The sequence below is a fragment of the Carcharodon carcharias genome, chromosome 1 (assembly GCF_017639515.1).
Source record: "Carcharodon carcharias isolate sCarCar2 chromosome 1, sCarCar2.pri, whole genome shotgun sequence".
NCBI lineage: Eukaryota > Metazoa > Chordata > Chondrichthyes > Lamniformes > Lamnidae > Carcharodon > Carcharodon carcharias.
This window is the reverse complement of record NC_054467.1, coordinates 142,439,474-142,462,840: the sequence shown is the minus strand read 5'-3', so window position 1 is coordinate 142,462,840 and position 23,367 is coordinate 142,439,474. Positions and strand designations below refer to the sequence as shown.

The window sequence follows — 23,367 nt, the reverse complement described above, 5'->3', positions numbered from 1 at the left end:
AGCGAGGCAGTGAGTGGGGAGCGAGCTGAGCAAGACTGGGGCTGGTGCAGGGCAGTGAGCTGAATGGTGATGTGGTTGCCAATGACGTCAGAAATGACAGAATAGCAAATCTCATGGCTTTAAAAGGATAAATTCTCCCTGTGGCATTGGCAATGTTATTACAAAAAAATTGAACAGATCAACATTAACCCTGGTATGACTGTAATATAAAAAGAAATCAGAGGCAAATTAAGTTCAATGAACAGTGATATCACTCCACAAATTATACCCCAGCTACAGCTCAATGTGCTGCTTTTTAATTCCTTTATGGGATGTGGATGTCACTGGTTAGGCTAGAATTTATTGCCCATTCATATTTGCCCTTGAGAATGTGGCAGCGAGCTGCTTTCTTGAGCTGCTGCGGGCCATGTGGTATAGGTGCACCTACAGTACTGTTAGTGGGGGGGTGAGTTCCAGGATTTTGACCCAGTGACTGTGAAGGAACAGCAAAATATTTAGTTGAACAGATTGGATGCTCTTTCTGTTGTGTTAGATTGTGTTTTCATATTCTCATTTAACAGCACCTTCCTTCTCACTGTACAAATTCAAACAGAGAGAACAAATGAAGCAGATCACAGCCCAGAGAAGGCCTTGCAGGACATCACTATTACACCTTATGAATGTTATAGTTTGAACCTCTTTTCTTAGCTTTGTTTGAAATAATTTAATATTTGCTCCTCAGTATTTTATACTGAAGATCCCATTTTATGTCATATTATATTAAACCCTTGTAAGCATAACTCACAGTGAGAATTCCTGACTCTGATATAGTTGTTGAATGGGCCTTCTGCTTTTTAGCAAAATCTAAATATAGCTATGCTATGTTCAGTAAACACACTACTTTAATTTCAATTAGGATTTGTATCTTCTTTCCAGACCAGCTTGTAGGACTAGATGTTGTCACCTCAGTTTACAGGTTCCTAAAGTCAAGTTGCATCATGTAACATATTCTATACATTTGATTAAATATTGATCAGTGCTGACCATGTGACAAATGCAGTATATTTGGATGTAAAATTCTTCTATATGAAACACGTTCTAGCACAGTATTTTAGAGTTATGAATTGACATATTTAATTTCATACAATACAAGAAGCAGTTCAATAACAGAGTAACAGAACACTCTTTACTGTCCCTTAACATCAAAACACCAATTTACTCAATGAACCTCATCATTATGAACAGGATGGAGCTGTTTTGTGAGAAACAATAAGAATAAAATTCCACAGACGACCCGGCATCAACCTAGGCACCAGGATTGAACACAACAAAAGCCCTGTCAACCCTGCAATAACCTCCTCACTAATATCTGAGGACTTTTTGTAGCAAATTTAGAGAAGCTCTCCCACAGACTAGTCAAGCAGCAGCCTAACATAGTCATCCTCACCGAATCATATCTCACCACCAATGTCCCAGACATGACCATCACCATCCCTGGGCATGTCCTGTTCTACTGGCAGGTCAGGCACAGCAGAGATGACGGCACAGTGGTTTATAGTCAGGAGTCCTCAACATCGACTCCGGGCCCCTTAAAGTCTCATGGCATCAGGTCAAACATGGGCAAGGAAACTTTCTGCTGATTACCACCTACTGCGCCACCCCCCCCCCCACCCCTTCCACAGATGAATGAGTAACCCTCCATGTTGAACGCCACTTGGAAGAAGCACTGAGGGTAGAAAGGGTGCAGAATGCGCGGAATTTCAATGTCCTTCACCAAGACTGGCTCAATAGTACCACTACTGACCGAGCCGGCCAAGCCCTGAAGGACGTAGCCGCTAGACTGGGCCTGCGGCAAATGATGAGAGAACTAACACATGGAAATTACCTAACTTGGCCTCATCCTCACCAACCTAGCTCTCACAGATGAATTAGTCTGTGACAGTAGTGGAAGGAGCGACCGTCGCACCATCTTTGTGAAAACTAAGTCCATTTATTTTGTTAGTGAGGGTAATTTTGCAGAGCTGACTGGGCTGGGCCCCAAGTCCAATGCTCAGGTTGATGCAGGGTAGTCTCTCCAACTTTATTCCTATTATTGCTCAGCACACAACCCAGTCCTGTTCATAATAATGAGGATCATCTGAGTAAATTGATGTTTTGACATTAGACTGGAGTGTTCTGTTACACTATTATTAAACTGCTTCTGTCAAAGGATGAAAGTAAACATGTACCAGTGTGCTAAATAGAATAGATTCAGAGCAGATTTCACAACTCAAAACTGGGCATCCACGAGGCATTGTGGTCTATCAGCAGCAGCAGAATATTTCACCTCATGGTCTAACATATCCCTCACTCTACCATTACCATCAAGCCAAGGGACCAACGCTGGTTCATTGAAGACTATAGGAGAGTACTGCCATGTATATCTAAAAATAAGATTCAAACCTAGTGGAGCTGCAACCAGAACTACATGCGTGCCAAACAATGGAAGCAACATTCTATCTATAGAGCTAAGTGATCCCACAGCTAAGCTCTTCAGTCCTGCCACATCCAGCATGGATGATGGTTGACATTGAAACAACTAATGGGAAGAAGACACGTCATGCATATCCTCACCAATGATATGGATTCCTGCATGTGAGTGTAAGAGACAAGACCAAAGCCTTTGCAAACATCTTCAGCCAGAGGTGACAGGGGGATAATTCATCTCAATGTTCTCCTGAGGGCTGATGTGGAAAATTGCCCAGGTATACCCTGTGCACAAAATTCAGGGCAAATCCAAACCAGTCAATTGCCAGTCCCTCAGCCCATTCTTGATCATCAGTAAAGATACAGAAGATGTTATTGACAGTGCTATCAAATGAAACTTAGTTGGACATAACGTGCTCATCAATTATCAACTTGGCTCCACTCCAGACCTTATTACAGCAAATGGTCATACAAGAAAGCATTAATGATTGGCATTTTATATGTTAAGGATATTCTGTTTAGGCTGTGACCATGGGTTGTGACCACTATCAACAAGTTAATCTAAGTTTTGACAGATGAAATAATAAGGTCAAAGCACAAGGGCAACATCAGAACTCAGGAATTCAAATATTGGCTATGGAGAATAAAAAGAATGGACTTAGGGAGATTCTTTGCACAGATTTCAAGAAGGCAAGGGGAAAAAAGAGGAAAGGAGTCACAAGCCATCAGTCGCCGTTAGTGTCAGTGGGAAGCAAGAACTATCTGCATTAGGATATTGACTGCCTTCTTTTGTTAGGTATAATTTTTGTTGCTTAATAAACTGTCCTGATACTACTGCATGAATGCATCAAGTGTTTCTTTGTCCAAACGGTATTGTCTGGTCTCTGAACCTCTTACAATTGGCACACTGCAGCAGGACCAGACTAGGCTGGGGAATATTTGGTGTTGGTGATTAAAGATCTTGGTAGTGTCTGAACTGGCCTTCATTCACTTCATGAGCCTTATATTTGTGGGATCAGAAGAACCTGCTAGTCAGTTAAAGGCAAGTAAAAATATATCAGAAAAGATAAGAATAATGTTCTGTCAGTGTATAAAGAGAAGTTAGATAAAATATTGGGTAGTAAGTTCCCAACTTTGTTGACAGAATATTTAATGAAGAGAGACCGAGTGTTCCTCGAGATATTTGTATTTATTCAAAAAACAGTGTATGGCAGGAGATTAAAGGCAGAAAAAGAACAGAGTGAAGTAGAGAGTTTGAAACAGTAATTATAAAAGTTACAAATATAGAAAGATCAGATAATTAAATGGTCAGAAAAACAAATTCAGAGTTTAGAGATGGAAAACCAACAATATGTAGGAATGTTACAGCAACAAAGCTTTACTTGCGGACAAGTCAATTCACTGACAGTTAAATGCCAGCAACAGGAGGAGGAACTGAACTCCTGCACTAAAGAAATTGTAACAGGAATTAAAAGAGAACTGAAAGTTAAAAGGGACTATAACAAAGGTTAAATGGCTATGAGAAAGGAATGTTTTGTTGTTAAGACAATGGTGACTGGATTTTATTTTCAGTACTTGTGTTTTTTGATGTTGGAAGCTTCCACAAATGAATGCCTGTTCCTAGCTCTGTTTATACTCATGCTCCTTTCTGTAGAGCTAAAAGTAGTTAATTCTTCGATGTCAGGCTGTTGGTTTTAGAAGCATAACTTGACCTTCCTATTTATATCTTTTGGGTGAAGCTTGAATCATGTTTCCGTCGTGAATTGCTTGAAACTGTATATGTGTTCCTTGGGTTTGGGAATGGATGTTTGGCACTTTGAATTCATAGCCAATAACTTGAATCAATTGTAGTAATTGTAAGTTAAACCATTTCTTAATGTTATGGGGATTTCGTAACTGTATAGCTGAATCAGCCCTAAGAGCGGGGAATCTTAGGGGCAAAGCTTCTTAGCCTTAGTCTGGAAATGAACATGTCGCCTCACCAGGAGTCTGTAAATAAAGTTTACTGTATCTTACAAGAAGCCCATCTTGCACTCCAAGTTTATTACAATTGGTGACAAACATAAATAGCACTCACGCAGCACCTCACCTCGCAGCTGTGGGTATTCCGAGATTTTAAGGGAAGAAACAAAAAAAGTATATTCACCAGCCATGCCTCTCTTTGACAGAATTGGCCCGTACGACACATCCATTGAGGACTGGAGTCAATACATTGAGCGATTAGGTTTCTACATTATAGCTAATGAAATAACGGTGGAGGAGAAACAGAAAGCAATTCTCCTAAATGTCTGCGGGAGCAAAACCTATAACCTAATCCATAGCTCGACAGCTCTGAACACACCAAATTCCAGATCCTTCACCGAGCTAGTGAACCTCGTGAAAGGAGATTTTCAGCCCAAACCCTCAGTGATCACGCAAAGATTCAAGTTTAACTCTCCAGTAAGGGCCCCCAGTGAGTCGATTGCAATGTACGTTGCGAAGTTAAAACAATTAACAGAGCACTGTGACTTCGGTGATACTTTAAATGACATGTTGCAAGATCGTTTGGTTTGCAGCATAAACGACAATGCCATTCAGCACCGTTTACTTGCAGAAGTTGAGATAGACCTGAAGCACGACATGGAGATAGCGCGAGCAATGGAGAGTGCTGAGAGGGACTTGCAGGCTTTGCAGAATGTGCAACATGGAACATGGCGCTGTTTTGCAGCTATGGCGGGAACCTGCTGCCAGGCATGGTACGAAGATCAGAGAGGTTACGGCAAAGCAGGACACGGTCCTGACTACTAAAAAAACAAAAAGAAATGCTGGAAGCAGTTCAGCAGTAACCCAGAAGTTAATCTGTTACCATTATGGTGGAAATTATGCATCTGAAATCTGTAGATTTAAAGAGGCAGAATACACTACTGCCACAAAAAGGGGCATGTTGTTAAACAGTGCAGGCCAGATCAAGACTGCCATTCAGACATCAAGTCAAGTTAAATGAAGCCAGAATTTACTGAGGCTGACGTTTATTCCCTACACAATCTGAAGGCCAGGAAAATTGAACCAATTACTGTTACACTTCAAGTAAATGGAAGCCTCTGCTCGTGGAATTGGACACAGGAGCATCAGCCACAGTGGTGGGAGAACTCATCTTTAAATGCCTCAGGGAAGATACCTAGCCATTGAGATTGGACAAAACTGCTGCTCAGTTAAAAACATGTACAGGAGAAGCAATACAGTTGGAAGGTATCATCTCTGCACCTGTATTATACAGGCAACAAACAGCTCAGCTGCCAATAATTGTTGTAACAGGAGAAGGACTTAGCCTCTGGGCCGTAATTTGTTGAAGGAAATCAAACTAAGCTGGTCAGAATTTTTTTAGGTCAGAGCAGGAAGAAATCCTGAGTTGACAAGGAAATGTGATAGTGTCTTTTGGAATGAGATAGAAGAACTGAAGGACCTTCACAGGAAGCAGGGACCCCTCAGGTCAGAATTGGTTCCACTGAAAAATTATGAAAAGAAGCAAAACGAATACAGTGCCACACTGAACCAACTGAAGAAACAATTGGGAGAAAAAACCCAACAGTGTTTGGCGTTCCAAGAGGAAGCCAAAACACACAAAAAAGACACAGAAGAACTGAAGAATTTTGATTAAGGCAAAAGAGGCATTAGAAGGGAAAGTCATGGCACTTTCCAAAATGCAAAGGGGTAACTCAACCCCTGAATTGGACCAAGCTAAGATTTCACCAGAGAGAAATTTGGCCAACTGTGAAATCAAAATGAAGGATGAAACAAAACCCTGTGGCAAACACAAAAAGGATAAAAGAGGAATCAAATCTGAAAAGCCGGTAGGATATGTATCCAGAACGTTTTCTGCAGCCAAGAAAGGTTACTCGCATATTGAAAAAGAGGGCTTATCTATCATATTTGGAGTAAAGAAGTTCTGTCAATATTTGCATGGTCAATACTTTGCCATAGTGTCAGATCACAAACTACTGTTGAGTTTGTTTAGTGAAGATAAGGCAATCCCACTGATAGCCTCTGCTAGAATTCAAAAATAGGCTTTAATTTTGTCGGCATATGAGTGCACTTTTATGCACTGTCCAGGTATGTATATAGCAAACGCAGACACCCTCAGTCATCTCCCTTTATCCAATAGTATCACACATATACCAGTACTACAAGAGGCAGTACTTGCAATGCATTTCCTGGGCTCCCCAGCTGTCTGCACGTGACAGATTAAGAATTGGATAAATCAGGATCCAATTTTAGCAAGAGTCCAAGAACAAGTATTACAAGGATGGTCAAATGCACAAGGTCCTGAAGAATTAAAACCATTCTTTGTACGTAGATCTGAACTGAGTTGCCAAGATGGTATCTTGTTATGGGGAGCAAGAGTCATTATCCCTGTGCAAGGAAGAGAAACATTACTGGAAAAACCCCACAGGGCACATCCTGGTATTTCGAAAATGAAGATGTTTAGACAAAGTTATGTCTGGTGGCCAGATATAGACAGTGATATATAAAAAATGCTGAAACACTGTCTCTGGTGTCAGCAACAGCAAAGTTGCCAGTTTCAGCCCCACTGCATCTGTGGGAGTGGCCTGGTCGAACCTGGGTTAGACTACATATAGACTACATAAGTCCATTTTTAGGTACCATGTTTCTTGTGATCATCGATGCACATTCCAAATTGATGAATGTATTTGAAGTAAGATCACCCACTTCATCTGCAAACATTGAAAAACTGCACCAGAGTTTCAGTGTTCATGGGTTACCTGAGGTTACTGTGTCAGACAATAGCACTGCTTTCACTAGTACTGAATTTCAAAGATTCATGCACCTAAATTGGATTAAATGCATCAGAACAGCACTGTACCATCCCTCTTCTAATGGCTTTGTGGAAAGAGCGGTACAAATCTTTAAAACAGGCATGAAGGAACTAACAGGGGGAACGGTGGAAACACAAGTTTCAAGATTCCTGTTCAGCTATCACACAACTCCTCATGTGACCACTGGATTAACACCTTCAGAATTGTTAATGAAGCGCTGACTTCGTACAAGATTGAGTCTAGTATTCCCTAGTTTAGAGGGGAAGTTGGAAAGAAACCAGGGGAGTCAGAAAGCGAATTATGACAATCACATTAAAGGTTGAGAGTTTACTGTGGGGGAGACAGTTTTTCTACAAAATTTTGCAACTGGACCGAGATGGGTCCCTGGTATTATCGTCTCTGGAACAGGACCTTTATCTTATCAGGTAGAAGTGGAAAACAGGATTGTTAGGAAACACGTGGAACATCTCAGAAGGTGAGAAACCTGCAACAACCAGTTAATCCACCTGAAATCAAAGTCAAAACTTTGACCCCTGAGGTGCCAGATTGACAAAGAATAGACATACACAATGTCTTTGCTGGAGTAAATAATTCTGAACTGCCATTGTCTAGGGACATCCCTGAAGATGCAGTTCCTATTCAAGTCAATCCAATGAAAGAACTGTCAGTTGCAGAGTTGCGTCGTTCTAGTCAAATCCAAAAAGCTCCTCAAAAACTAAATTTATTATGGCATGAACTGTATATAATTGTATATAATATGGGTTAAGATATCTTTGCAAATAGATGGGTAAAACAAAATTAAAGGGGGAGGAATGTAGAATTGTAAATTTAACCATTTCTTACTGTTATGGGGATCATGTGATTGTACAGACGAATCAGCCCTAAGCGCGGGGAGTTTTAGGGGCAGGGCTTTTTAGCCTTGGTTTCAGAACAAGCAAGTAGCCTCATCAGGAGCCTGTAAGTAAAGTTTACTGTTTCTTACAAGAAACCCGTCCTGTACTCCAAGTTTATTACACAATGGTTTCAAGTTGTTTGGAATTAAGAAAGGCTGAATCTAGTTGAATCTATTAGTGTGAGTGTGGTGTTTATTTATAATGAAGTTTTTCAAAAGTACTGGACAAAGAAAATATGAACTTTTCAAAACATTGTACTAGTCTTTAAAAAAAAGTTAGAAAAAACAAAGAGGTGCTAATTGAAGGGGGACAAAAAGGTGATATGGGAAAGGTTCTGTTATCTTTTCTACAGTTAAAGTCTCCAAGTTTGAAGGTTAAATTTAAAGAATTAAGATTAGCTAACCTGTTAAATTATGATAACTGGAATTTCATTGGTGGGCACAATGAAATTTGAAGTTATTATATTAAGGTACGAGGGAGTCTCTAATTCCAGTAAGCAAGGCTCATGCATATTAGATGTTTATTAGTGTGAATTTAAATTTGGGGAACAAAGGTGTGCTTGAAAACAATTGGAATGTAATCTAAAAGCTGTCTTCTCCAAGAACGTGGCATTTGAAATTTGGGCACTGTTGAAGAAAATATATCAAAAGAATTGGAAAAAAAAACAATTCAAAAAGAAGCAACAGTTTTATTGAAATGGCGTGTGGAAGTCTCTAACATAAGCAAGCGTTCCTTTGAATCTCTGCCAAAACATTTAAATGGCAATCATTGTTCTAATCCATTCTGTTTGAGGCTTTCTTTTAAGGAATTGGTTAGCACCAATGCATGACTGCACTTGAGCTTTTTGGAATGACAACTCCACCCCCTTTCAAATGTGCAGAGCCATACTGCTGACAGCTGTATTTTTTATTCATTACATTTATGTATATATCGGGCATTATTAAATTTTAAGTTTCTAAATTTACAGATGTGTTAGATTTTTAATGCATTGGGCCCATTGAGCGACAATGGATTGTTGTGTTTCTTTAAATAGGTGATGACAATTCCCAGGGCCACATAAATACTGATACCACAGCAAGGTACCTAGGAGTCTTATAAATTCAAGGACTTACTACAGGCATCAAATTTGGACTAAATGTATTGCCCTTCAAAGACTTGATCTTAATCACTCAGGCCATTTGTTAACTTTTAAGACAAAGTGCTCGAGAACAACAGGAGATGTGAAAGTTACCTCTAAACATTGCAAGCACTTTAGTATATAAAATAAAGCTTTTTACAAAATATTTCTGAAATTATGACATATTATATGATTTGTTGTGCAATAAAGAAACCATCAAGCCTGGAAACAATTGTTTCTGAAATTAAAATTGATAAATAAATTGATATGAGTTGTCATTTCAAGCACTCAAGGGAAGTTTACTTGAAGTTTAAAGAGAAAAACAATTGGTTCGATTTCCAATTTGATTTTCAAAACAAAAACAAAATGAGAAACAGTCTAAGTGGTTTATAGGTATAAAAAAAAAGAAAATTTGTTTCAGCTCAGTACCACATGACACAGGTTTTGCTTTTGCCAAGAGAATTTCCACAATATTTTCCCAAACTAATGGGATTATCCCTAACAAGATAATGGACAGAGAGGCTTCCAGAGAGTTTTTTCTTTTCCGCCATGTGACAGAGTCATAAATATCACCTCATTACCTGCTGGTCTGAGGAAGAATACAACAATATGAACATCACCAGATGCACAGTGTTACCGACTTTTGGTAGCACTCTACTCTCTCGGAATCCTGCACCAGGATTGTCCAGAAGGCATTGTCATCGCTCAGCTGTGCTCTGGTGTGTGTTATTATTAAATTCTTTTGTTTGGCAAATAATTAGTTGTCCTTCAGTCTTAACTTCCTCAAACTGGTAAGACAAAGCTTTTCTTTTTACAAAACATTTCTGAAATTATGACATATTATATGATTTGTTATGCAATAATGAAAGCATTAATTTTGCTAATTTTATAAAACTTCAGTAATATGTACATATTAACTCTGTGTAAAACACTCCTTGATATTAACCCCCGCATCACTGCACCCACCCACCGCCGCCACACACCCCCCCCCCCCCCCCCCCCCACCGCCGCCGCCGCCGCCACCACCATGAGCCATGAGAGGTGGGAGAGGGTTGGGTAGGGGTGGCAAGCTAAAAATGAAATGTGTCTCGAACCCATGCACGTACACACCTGCTGTCATTTTCATGGCAGCAGGCATCATGTTGTGCTTGTGTCTCACTGTGAAGAAGCAGAACAATTCATTAACATATTTAAATTGAGCTCTCACAGCATAATTCAGCAGTTGCCACAAAGGTTTCTGATGGCTCAGGAAATTCATCCATGAAAGGGAGGTGGGGATTGCCATCTGCACAAGGCCTTTTATAGCTCTGCTTGTGCAGAAGGATGTGTTTCGCCCTGCCCATCAAGGAACCTCTTCCTCCCATCTGTCAACCACAGCCTCTCTCTCCTTCCTGCCACGAGAGCAGTCAACCTTCCCCTCAACTTAAGCACAAATGTGCTTGTAAAACTCTGGCCTGATATCCAGCTTTCCCCCTCCTCATGATGGCCTCTCTCACACCTCCAAATCCAGCCCTCTCTCTCATGTGACGGCATCCTTCCCCCAGCCCTGATCGAGAGTCTTCTGTCTCCCATGATGGCCTCTCTCTACCCACCAAGCCTAGGTGTCCAGCCTTCCACTTCCCTTAAAGACCTCTCACTCCCACCCTGCAGCTACAATCTCTAGCCTTCTACCCTTCCTAACTGCTAGGATCATCCCCAAGGGTCCCCAAATGACACCTGCTGATGCGAGTTTTGCACCTCCGACATCGATGCATTTCCCAGCTGTTTACACCCTTTGCTGTATCTCCCTGTCTCCCTGTAAATATTAGCACCTATATTCCCTAAAATTGGTGACCTAAGTATAACAACACATAAATTAAACCTTTAATTTTTTTTATATAGCTTGCAACATATTTGAATTTATGTAATAGTTAAAGGAAAAGCAAATAATATTTATGATGGTTTGGTTTAGAGGCATTATGAGTAAAGCTGAAGAAATCTATTGCAACAGCAAAAAAGATGGTACACACTCAGTTCTGAAAGGGTGCAATAGTAATGTCTATAATGCATCATAAATGCGGCCAAAAAAACTGAAAGGTGAGCTGACATTATACAAGTTTCAAGATCATCCAAACTCAGGAACAGTAATCTACAGAAAATCAGTAATACAAGCAAGTTCACCAGGCCTGCTACTGTATGAAACAACATGCTAACTTAAACAAATCTGAACTTTCTCTAAACCTCAGGCATGCTACTTTTGTTTTAAAGGTATATTTACCTCAATCTTTGTTAAGAGATCTTGTAGCTCCCCTGATTCATTCATTGACAATATTTTCTCTGCATCCTGTTAGCAAATAAATGCACAATAGCACTAAGAGAAACTTCACACCAAATCCCCAAATTAAGGAACATTGAACATTTATTTTAAAATTAAAATAATATAGTTTATTTCATTGTACATATCAAGTCACAAATAATTATGGCAAATTAGTGTTTGGAATTATTGGCAAGACAATTAAGATATCTTAGAGCCACATATTTACCCCCAATTCTTCCTTTCCTCCCCGAAAGGCAATGATTCTTACTGAGAGTGCTGCTGTACACCATTGGTAAAAGCCAAGGTTTTTTTTTAATTCGTTCATGGGATGTGGGCATCACTGGCTAGGCCAGCATTTATTGCCCATCCATAATTGCCCTTGTTCAGAGGGCATTTAACAGTCAACCATAATGCTGTGGGTCAGGCCAGGTAATGACGACAGATTTCCTTCACTAAAGAATTAGTGAACCAGATGGGTTTTTACAAGAATCGACAATGGTTTCATGACTTAATTCCAGATTTTTATTGAATTCAAATTTCAAACCCAGATCCCTAGAGCATTACCTGGGTCTCTGGAATACTAGCCAGTGACAATACCACGATGCCACTACCTTCCCTCAAGGTGAAATGTGTCAGCACATTGTTTGACTGTGGGAGTATCATAATCAAGCATGGTGCTGTATTCACTTGGCAATTTCTAGCAGCAGTCAGTGGATTGTGAATCCAACATTTCATTCCCTTTCTAAATCTGGAGCTTGAGGCATTGTCACATCCCAATTGTTATTCTGCCTGTGCTCAACTAATGCAACAAGGATCGGGGATCAAAATGAAGACTATAATACTCATGTTTCCTGTATTTTATTTATTCAGATATCTTGCCAGGATTCGTGAGGCTTCATCAGTTTGTTGGGTACCTCCTTTACGCTGATGACAGTTGCAATGCAGGATAGTAGACCAGGCATTATGCAACATATTTGACACACTCAGTGTCATATTATGTGTTAAATAATAACGTCTCAATAAATTGGTTACATACAGTCACCTTCAGGTGTACTGGATGAAAATATTCCTCTGCTGAACCATTTAATTATAGTGTACAGTTAAGCATTATTTATCAATTCTGCAAGCTGTAGTAATCAGTACCGCAAAAGGCCATTTTACTTGTTTGAGAATCTTAAATTGGTCAATTTCTTTACGTACAATTTTGTAAGACATTTTAAGAACAAATTAAAGCACAAAATTGTGACATTTACACAGACCAAGCCCCACCTACATCACTTTCCCCACCATAGCATCGACTTGATCAGTATTCTAGTTTGTTATTTCCTGCTACCTTGTCTCATTATAGTGAGCTGTTAACTGCACTGTAAACAGCTTTTGCAAATTAAGTATAAATGGGCCTGAATTATTTTCCTCTGAGTTTTCCTCCCAATATTAGCGTGGCTGGCTGCTGCTCAGTGCCTTCTCACAAAGCCCAAAGTAGGTTGAAAACTGTTCTGTGTGAGTGGAGTTATCAGAAAGAGAGGCCCACATCCTACAATCCACAGCACAACACACTGAACCTGTATAGAACCATAGAAGTATAGAAATGCTACAGATCAGAAAGAGGCCATTCAGCCCATTGTGTCTTGCGCCAGCCATTACAAAAGAAAAAAGAAGCTAGCCGCTCGTTTTTAATCCCACTTTCCAGCTTATCTGTAAGGCACAAGTCAGGAATGTGATGGAATACTCTCCACTTGCCTGGATGAGTGCAGCTCCAGCAACACTCAAGAAGCTTGACACCATCCAGGACAAAGCAGCCCGCTTGATTGACACCACATCCACAAACCTTCACTCCCTCAACCACTGATAGACAGTAGCAACAGTGTGTACAATCTAAAAGATGCACTGCAGGGGTTCACCAAGGCTCCTTAGACAGCACCTTCCAAACCCACAACCACTACCACCTAGAAGGACAAGGGCAGCAGATAGATGGGAACACTACCACCTGGAAGTTCCTCTCCAAGCCACTCACCATCCTGACTTGGAAATATATCACTGTTCCTTCACCGTCACTGAATCAAAACCTGGAACTCCCTTCTTAACAGCACTGTGGGTGTACCTACACAAAATGGACTGTCGAGGTTTAAGAAGGCAGCTCACCACCACCTTCTCAAGGACAACTAGGGATGGGCAATAAAAATGCTGGCCCAGCCAATGAAGCCGACATCCCATGAATGAATTTAAAAAAATACCTGGTCTGTAGCCTTGCAGGTTACAGCATTTCAGGTGCATATCCAGGTACCCTTTAAATGAGTTGAACATTTCAGCCTCAACCACCGACTTAGGCAGCAAATTCCAGATGCCCACTACCCTCTGGGTGAAAACATTTTTCCTCATGTCCCCTCTAATGCTTCTACCAAACACCTTAAATCTATGCCCCCTGGTAATTGACCCCTCAGCCAGGGGAAATGGGCCTTTCCTATCTACCCTATCTAGGCCCCTCTTAATTTTGTACACCTTAGTTAGGTCACCCCTCAGCCTCCTCTCTTCTAAGGAAAACAATCCCAGCCTATCTAATCTTTCATAGCTTCAATTTTAAGTTCTGGCAACATTCTTGTAAATCTCCTCTGTACTCTCTCCAGAGCAATGATGTCCTTCCTGTAATTTCTTCATTTTTCACTTGGAATATTAACCACATCTGTTTCCAAAAGACCCACATTAGCATTGACTATCCTTTCTCTTCTAATATAATTACCAAACTTCTTTTGTTAATCTTGATATCCTGCACTTGTATCATTTTCTACTCCTTTTCCTCCAACACTGCCCTGCTTGCATCACAAATGCTACGAATACAATCAGACAACAATGTGTTAAAATTGCCTGAACTGATATTTTTTAGCACATCAGTTAATAAAGTCATGTCAAATCGTTATGCATGCTATTGTAACAAAATTATTTCCAGATTATGGTAAGGCTAACTTTAACAGGATAAGGCAGAGAATGACAACAGCAAATTGGTCTGAACTGTTATTGGCTAAAACTAAACATGAACAATAAGAAGTGTTTGAAGGACCAAGATAAATTCATAAGGGAAAGAGCTATGCTTACCAAATAAATTAGACATGGGGCAACATTTTCCCCCCATCGGGGGGAAGTGCGGGAGCGGGCATGGGTGGGCAGCCCTCTGATCGGCACCCCCGATTGGGGACGCGCCGCCATTTTTCGTGAGCGTGCCAATTAAGGCCTACCCAACGTGACATCCGCACGGAAGTGTGCTATGCTCTCCCTGTGTGCGTGGATGGGGGGTGGGGAGAATGCCAAATGTGCAAGTACGCTCCTTTACCATGCACACAAAGGAGCACTCCAATCTCCCTGAGACTAAGTGCTGCCTCGGGGAGATTGATTCCCAAAGTGAAAAAGTTATTTTGTCGAAAATTTCATTTACCATCCATGTCCCCTCATGTGACAATGTCAGTTGGGACATGGACATAACTTTAAATAAAAGTGAATCTTAATTTTTTAATTCAGTCATGAAACCTCACCCCGCCCATGGATGAGGTTTCATGCTTTTTCAGGTGGCTGCCAGCGCCCCCGATCTGCCCGCCAACCTTAAGACTGGACCAGCAGGTTCACTAATTGGTTTAATCGTTTTTCGAATGGCCTCAATAGGCCGTTGACAGGTCGGCGGGGGCACAGCTGACTCAGCTGCTCCCCCGCTGACCTGAAAATGCAACTGATGCGGGATGACGTCGGGCGTTCTGCCCAACATCATTCCACGTGATTTTATATGTCGGCGAGCGGGCCCTGCCCCCGCTCGCCGACGGGAAAATTCTTCCCATGGTCAACAAAAGAATTGAGAAAAAACATAAAATAAAAGGAAAGAGCATAAAAGTGCAAGGAATAGACCAGGAGGTGAGGTGGGAAATAAAGAATGGCCAAGGAAGACAGTAAGATTTGCAGAAAGAGAATTATGAAAAGAAGCTTGCGAGTGGCATCAAGATGAACACAAATCATTATTACAATTATATTAGAAGAAAAAGGTTGTCAAATTTAACTTTGGGGTAACACTGTGAATAAAAATAAGGAAATTTGGAAACTGGTTGAATAATTAAAGAAAATGTTGGAAATGTTCCACTGGTCGGGCGACATCTGTAGAGAGAGAAACAAAATTGATATTTCAAGTTGATGAGCTTTCATCTTTCATAACTGGAAAAAGCTCAAGATGGAACAGGTTTTGAGCAAATACAGAGGCAGAGAATAGGGGGAGGAGGAAGAACAAAAGGTAAGATCTGTGTTAGAGGGGAAGGCAGGAGAAATTAAATGACAAAAATGATGAAGGTGCAAGGCAAAGGGGTTGGTTATGGGACAAGTAAAGAAACAAAAAATGGGCCTAGAGGAGGTGTAATTGGGAAGAGCAGAAGCTTTACAACTTCAGTTGGGCAGTGGTTATGATCTGAAATTGAAAAATTCAGTGGTGAGTCCAGAAGAATGTAAAGTGCTTAGTCAAAAGGTGAATGCTGATCCTCAATCTTAATGTTAAGCTTCATTTGAACAGTGCAGGAGGCCAAGGTCAGAGAGGTCAGACGAAGAATTGTTACTGTTATGAGGTTTATAAGATTGTTATGTTTTGAACTGCGTCTTGAAGGTAAAATGAAAGCTGTCATGTGACCTGTTCTGAAGCCAGCCTGACAGCAAGCCTGGGTTGTTTGATTGTTAGAGATTAAGGGTGGTCCAAGTTGTTCTACTGAGAAGAAAATGCAAGGCAGAATTTTTCTCTTGTTGGGCAGGCGCACACCCGACCTGAAAGGAAGTAAAACAGGAGCGATATTTTGCTCAGCGGGCGTGGGCAAGAGGTGGCAGTGTGCCCGCTGACAATTAAGAGGCCTGTTAAGGCCCTTAAGCAATTAATTAAATCAAATTTTTCGTTGCCCGTCCAACCATTTGATTGGCGGGCGGGCAGCTGAATCAGCCAGGTGGCCTTTGCATTTTAACGAAACCTCATCCACAGGCAGGATAAGGTTTGGGACAGTAAATAAAAAACCAATAAAATTTTTTAAAGCTCATTTTTAACATGTCCCTGCTCATGTGACAGAGGGACATATTTTCCTTATTTCTGAAATCTTTATTTTTAATGTTAAAAATCTTCAGCTCCCTGAAGCAGCACTGTGCTTTCAGGGAGCTTTCACTGAGCGCATCCACGCATACGCACACTTCAGCACTCACGCTCCTCCCGCCCCCACCCTGGCAGTGCTGAGGTTATCAGCGCACATTTCACACTGACTGGCCATTAATTTGCTCCGGGCCCACCCACACGTCCATCCCATGAGGTAAAAATTCTGTCCTTGGAGACAATAACAGCAGCTTGTGTGCTAACAGTAGATGGACTTTGAGTCTACAAGTCCCAGAAACATGTTGAGGAAGTTAGATTGTAAACCTTTGTGCTTTAAATTGTGCATGTACTTTCAAGATAATAGAGAGTTGGAATCTCAAGGATAGCTAACCAGCATATCTACCCAGATACAAGGCCCATGTGATTCATGATGCCATGGTAATAGGTTTTAACATGAGAAGGGTGGAGAGGAAACCATTGTGATATTGGGTTATAGGCTTTTACAAAACATCACTGAATATCACAGACAGGTTAGTTTGCCAGTGTCCAGGGAGGGACAAAGCAGCTAGAGGTTCATCATGCAAGAATGCAGATAGAAACTCGAGTTCAGGTTGGAAAGACCAAATTCGTGGGGAGCAAGAATGAAGCTGAAATATTTGCCTGGCTTTAGCCAGAAGGAGGGCTCTCCAGTAAACCAGGAAAGACAATTCTGGAGCTAAAAGTTTCCAAGCTGGGTAAGGAATAGATCAGAAGTAAACCCTCAGGAGCTAAGAATAATTTTGGACAGATTCTGGGAGAATTAAATGTCTACTTAAATGACACCGTAACATATACCTGATGGTGCTTTTTTCAGTTGCATTAAAGGTTCTGTGTAATTTAAACTAAAAGTTGCCTACAAAAGTAGTCTTTAGTCAATAGAGCCTTTAGGTTGTTTGTTAGATTAAACATCTTAAAACGTGCTCTGTCATCCTTTTGGCTATTAACTGGAAGTTCAAATTTCTTTTTAACAGTTATCAGTATCTATGGGGATCAAAGCAAATTGGGAGCTCTGGCAGGCTTTCCAATTCACAGGCTGAGTAAAGTATACTGAGTTTGGTCAGAACTTAAACAAACAAGACTTCACAGTGACTTTTGTCGTATTTATTGAAAAGTTAAAAAGGCTTTGTCTATTATTGAATCTTTTCTTGAAATAGAGGACTTGTCTGTGAGTGCCTTACAACAGTTAACAGAGGTTAATTTAAAAGAAGTGACAGAAGAGTTAAAAGTAGGCACAAAGAAAGCAGAGATATCTGATGTATTTGCTCAATATCTGAAACTGGAGGAAACAAAGGCTGATCCAGATAAAACACATATTGAGTTGGCTAGAATTCAGTTACAAATGAAGCAACTCAGATTGGAAAGAGATAGGGAGGAGGATCAGCAGGTGCACACCCCAGTGCCATCCACCCAGGTGTCTCCAGGAGTCCAGGCCATCCAAATCCCCTCTTCCTGTGACTCCAGCAGCTCCAGCTCCACTGGTCGAGGAGGGTGCCACTACCACACAGCAGGACCCTGAAAGCAGGCCGGGGCCCTCCACGTCTTGGCCCTTCAGAGGATGCCCGCCAAAGTCATCACAGACAGGGCATCGCAGTCAGCAGGCTGTTTCCACCTCCGCTGTGGATGTTGGGGGAGCACCAAGATGTAGTGGCAGGGTTAGGAAGGTCAAGAAGATTTAGTTGCACAGCCTGGGCATGGATGTTAATTACTTGTACTTAAAGTTGACCATTGTAAATAAACTCCCAAGCATGTCTCCTTGTCTATGGTTTCATGTTGCATTAAGCAATGTTTGTGTCAATCAGATGTGAAACCTTGGTTCCTGCACAAAGCGAAGGAGAATATCACAGTCCAGGGCCTCTCCCCTGTGCAGAGTGTAACCTTTTGAGCACAGTGATTGTCTGGCTTCAAAGTCACTGTCCAGATTAGTGATGCTGCACCTCCATGTGGCTTGTGTCAGATGTTTCAGATACAATCTGAAGGTATCAGGAGTGTTCTCACTGCATCTCATCATCATCCTCCTGGTATCTTGCAGCAATGAGGGCCTCACAGGTACCCCTGCCTCGTCTGGCCAGTGCAATGGCCTCATCGCCTGCACCCTCACCTTCCAGGACCTCATCACCCTCATCACCTTCGACTTTCTCCTCATCAGCGGAGATCTGCATCTCTCCATCATCCAGGTCCTCTCCCCTTTGCCAGGTTGTGTAATGCACTGCAAGCCACTATAATGTGCTACATGCTCTGAGGAGGGTGTCCATGCGCAGGAACCTCATTTTCAGGATGCCAATGATGTGCTCAACCAAACTCTGAGTTGCAGCATGCGCCTCATTGTACCTTCTCTCACTGGGAGTCTGAAGCCGCCTCATCAGCATCCTCAGCCACATCCTTTATAGGTAGCCCTTGTCCCCAAGGAACCAACCCTGCATCTTCTGTGGTCTCTGGAAGATGTCAGGGATCTGAGACCTGCTGAGGTTGTATGAGTCATGGACACTTCCAGGGTACCTTTCACATACCTGCATGACCCGTTTGTTATTGTCGCAAACCAGCTGAATATTAAGAGAGTGAAAGCCTTTGTGGTTCACATACTGCTTGTTGCCAGGAAAATGGCACTCTGGACCTGTGGGAAGCCGGAAATCTGAGCAAATCCCTGGGTCCAGCGAAGCACCTACCAACGACGGCTCTGTGGGGTTCATCCTCTGCGTCCAGAGGAGGACCTGCTCTTCCTTGGTCTTAAGGGTTCTGCTCCTCGTTTTGCTGAGCCAGGCGCCTCCATTGTGTTCTTCTCCTTCTTCTCTCCTGCCTATAAGCAATTATGCAGACAGCGAGATCACCAGACTCCATGTTCCTGATGGTCTCCTCACTGCAGAATCAGAGAGACACAAGGGTCAGCACTTACCTCCTAAGGACCACTCTTGGTCAAGTCATCACTTGTGGCTGCCTCTCAAAGCCCCTTAGCACATGCCATAGAGTCCAGGCCACCACATGGATGCCCAATGTTTAGAGAACCCAATGGCTCACCATGCTTATAGACAGCACCGCCCCACATGAGATGACCGAGTGGCGGCAGCTTCGGACACTCAACTGCATCCTGAACTCTCACCTCAGGTGGAGGCATTGTCCTAACCTGGTGTCCAAGGCTTTGCAGTTTGCTTGTACCATGAGGGTGACTTTTCACTGTCAACTTAAACATAATGCAAGGGATTAGGAGCGCACCACTCCGTCAGTGTTTGATGGCCACCTTTCCCAACAGGGTCCTCAAGCTTACCCAGTCGCCCAATGGTTCTGCAGCACCAAAGCACTCATTCCAGTTTGAAGCATGCATATGAGGGGTTAACAGTAGAGGAGAAATCATTGTCACTCTCGGGAATTAGTGCTGCTTGAGTGGGCACATTTGCTCGGTAGGCGAATTCCAGGCATGTCAATTGATCTCAAGCTAAACACTCTCATCTGTGGTTGAGTGCTCATCTTTAAGATGTTTTGCCATTAACCTGGCTGTTTCCCTCCCCACCACCCACCTGCCCCCCACCACCCCCCACCACCCCCCAACATGTGTTGGTGCTCAAACTTCAGTCAGTGCTGCCATGACCCCGCCCTTGCACTGTCACCAATGGCCTGAGGTTGCCTTCTCCCTCTTCCCACTGGCCCTTGCCCTGGCACCACAAACCAACCACGAAGAAGACTTGTTGTGTCCCCCCCCACTCCAAATCCACGGAGTACAGAGATTACTGCGAGCACTACACAAAGCTGTGTGCATTCATCTCTGACTTCCCCTCGAATTTAAGGTCGCCAGGTTCATGCCACCGTGAAATCACACCGATGCGCGATTTAAATTTGACGTGGGGAGATGATTCTGATGTGTAGCTACAATAATTAGATGCAAATTAATTAAAATTAAGCTCCCAACATCCAACTGTGGGAAATGCTACCGGCCATTGAGTGGGACGGAGGTGGGTGGGGTTTCGGACAGCCATGAAGTGCAGTACGCACTAACCATCCAAGGGTTGGCCATCACTCTCCTGTATGTGTGAAGGGGCATTGAGACTTAACCAAGAGAGATCCTTGGGGCACATATGCTAACTCACAAGTCTCTCTCTTTGATCCTGCGGGAGGAGAACATTGGGATCATGGAACCTGGTGATTTAGCGCTGTACCTCATGGCTTACAGGGAGCAGAGAAGAAGAAGAAGAGAGCAGCAGAGGTGCCTGGCTCACTTATGAGGGGCATAGATAGGGTAGGCAGGAAGGAGCTTTTCCCCTTAGCGGAGGGATCAATAACCAGGGGTCATAGATTTAAGGTAAGGGGCAGGAGGTTTAGAGGGGATGTGAGGAAGAATTTTTTCACCCAGAGGGTGGTGGGAATCTGGAACTCACTGCCTGAAAGGGTGGTAGAGGGAGAAACCCTCATAACAATTAAGTATTTGGATGTTCACTTGCGATGCCATAGCATACAAGGCTATGGGCCTAGTGCTGGAAAATGGGATTAGAATAGTTAGGTACTTGTTTGGCCAGCGCAGACTCAATGGGCCAAAGGGCCTTTTTCTGAAGACCTCTATGACTCAATGACTCTTTGACCAATGGGAGGAGCACCACCCTCAAGATGAAGGTGTGGCAGGGCCCCCTGTGCACACAGCTGAAGATCCACAGCAAGCCATCGCTCATGGGGGCCTCAGGGTCTATAGATGGAGCCTGTCATACCTGCAGGTGACTGAGAACCAGCATCGCCAAAGACTGCGCATGTCTAGGGAACAGGTCAGTCACATCTGCTATCAGCTGCAGGATTTGATGCAACGGGGACATAGAGGGCATCCACTACCAGTAGCAATGAAAGTGACTGCGACACTCAATTTTTACGCCAGGGGCTTCTTCCAGGGCTCCACTGGTGACCTATGTGGGCTCTCGCAAGTATCCACGCACAAATGTATCCAGGAGGTCAAGGACGCCATCTTCACAAAAGCACAGAACTTTGTGTATTTCAACCATGATCAGGCAAACCAGGGTTCAAGAGCACTGGGATTTGCACAAATCTCTGGTTTTTCACAGGTACCGGGTGCCAACGAATGCACTCAAGTGGTGCTTAGATCTCCATGGCAACCAGCAGTCAACTATGTCAACCATAAGGGCTTCCACTCACTGACTGTTCAGCGTGTTTCCCACGGCTGCATAATTTATGAGGCAGGAATGGGACAATATGGCATGAAAATCCGTCATTGCAGCCAGCAGGTAAAACGTCTTCTTTCATATCCGCTAACGCACTTAGTGCAAAACTGGAGGGATTCCACCCTATAATACATGTAAAACTGCTGTGCATAATTCATATAAGTTAGTCCCAGAAGACGGCAAACAAAAATTTAGAAATCTGAGGAAGAGACAGAATCAGACTTTTATGGAATTTGCTAGAGAAAGGATATAATTACATTAGAAGGAGTTCAGTGAAGGTTCACCTGAGATGGGAGAGTTATTTTATGAAGAAAGGTTGGACAGGCTGGGCTTGTATCCATTGGAGTTTAGAAGACTGAGCAGTGATCTTATTGAAACATATAAGGTCCTGAGGGGACTTGACAGGTGGATGCTGAAAGGGTGTTTCCCCAGTTTAAAAATAAGAGGATTGTGAATTTTTGGACCTCTATTCCTCAAACAGCATTGGAGGCAAGTTCAATGAATATTCTAAAGGCATGGTTAGATATATTCTTGACTAACAAGGGAGTCAAAGGTTATCGGGGGTAGGTGGAATGTGGAGTTGAGGTCACAATCAGATTAGGCCTGAGCTTATTGAATGGTGGAGCAGGCTCGTGGGTCAAATGGCCTACTCCTGCTCCTAATTCCTTTGTTCATATGTATGTTCATAAACTGGAAAGATAAACAAGTTGATAATAAACAGAACACTAATTACAATGAGGAGGATAGCAGGAATTAAATGACAGATGTTTCTCAGAGTAATAAAAAGACAATATGGAGGATAAAAGTGATTCAAGGAAACCAATATGTTACTTTTGCCATTAAACAGGGCATGTGAAAGCTGACTGCTGGAAGTTGAAAGTGTGTCTAGTGTTTCTCCAGAAAATACTGTTATGATCCCAGCTGATGTTACTACTGGACAAGCCAAATCCCAGCGTGGAACTCGACTTGATAGATCCTAACTCTTTTTTTTGTTTAGATACGTGGAGGGTGGCTACTAAACAGAGTCACAGTGGTCAGCTGATGAACTTTTAACAAAAGAATAAAGCATTTATTAAACAAGAAAAGAGGAACTATATTACAATACTCCTTCACTCACAAATGTACCTTTACAGGTCACAGAATCAGAGATTTGTAAGGATAACACAAGGTACGGAAGCTATCTTATACTTTCATGTTCACAGTAAGTACATAGTCCATGTAAACTAATAGGTAACCTGTGGTCAGGCACACCACAGGTGACAGATGCCACCCCAAACAGATGCTATGGATCTCTCCTCAACTCCCCACCGGACACTTCTCACACTGTGAGCCAACCAGTCTCCCTGAATTCCATCATTCATTTGAGGGTTTCCAATTTCCACCCTCCAAGAACTTGCTTTGGAATCTTCTCCCAAACCGACGCTTTCTCTCAGACGCCTTCTGTAAGGGTTCATTTCCAAGGTTTCGAATTCCTCTTCCGATGTCCTGTCCCCGGATCACCTCGTGCATTCAAGCTTTCCT

General features: G+C 42.4%; 1 protein-coding gene across 1 annotated transcript in view; it reads right to left on the bottom strand.

Annotated features, from left to right (window-relative positions):
- The window catches only part of grxcr1a (glutaredoxin and cysteine rich domain containing 1 a), a 137,697-nt gene that overhangs the window by 68,387 nt on the left and 45,943 nt on the right, over positions 1 to 23,367 (bottom strand). Inside the window, exon 3 of the mRNA XM_041182980.1 lies at positions 11,527 to 11,592. Within this exon, the coding sequence (XP_041038914.1) occupies positions 11,527 to 11,592 (66 nt within the window). The remainder of the gene's footprint in view (positions 1 to 11,526; positions 11,593 to 23,367) is intronic.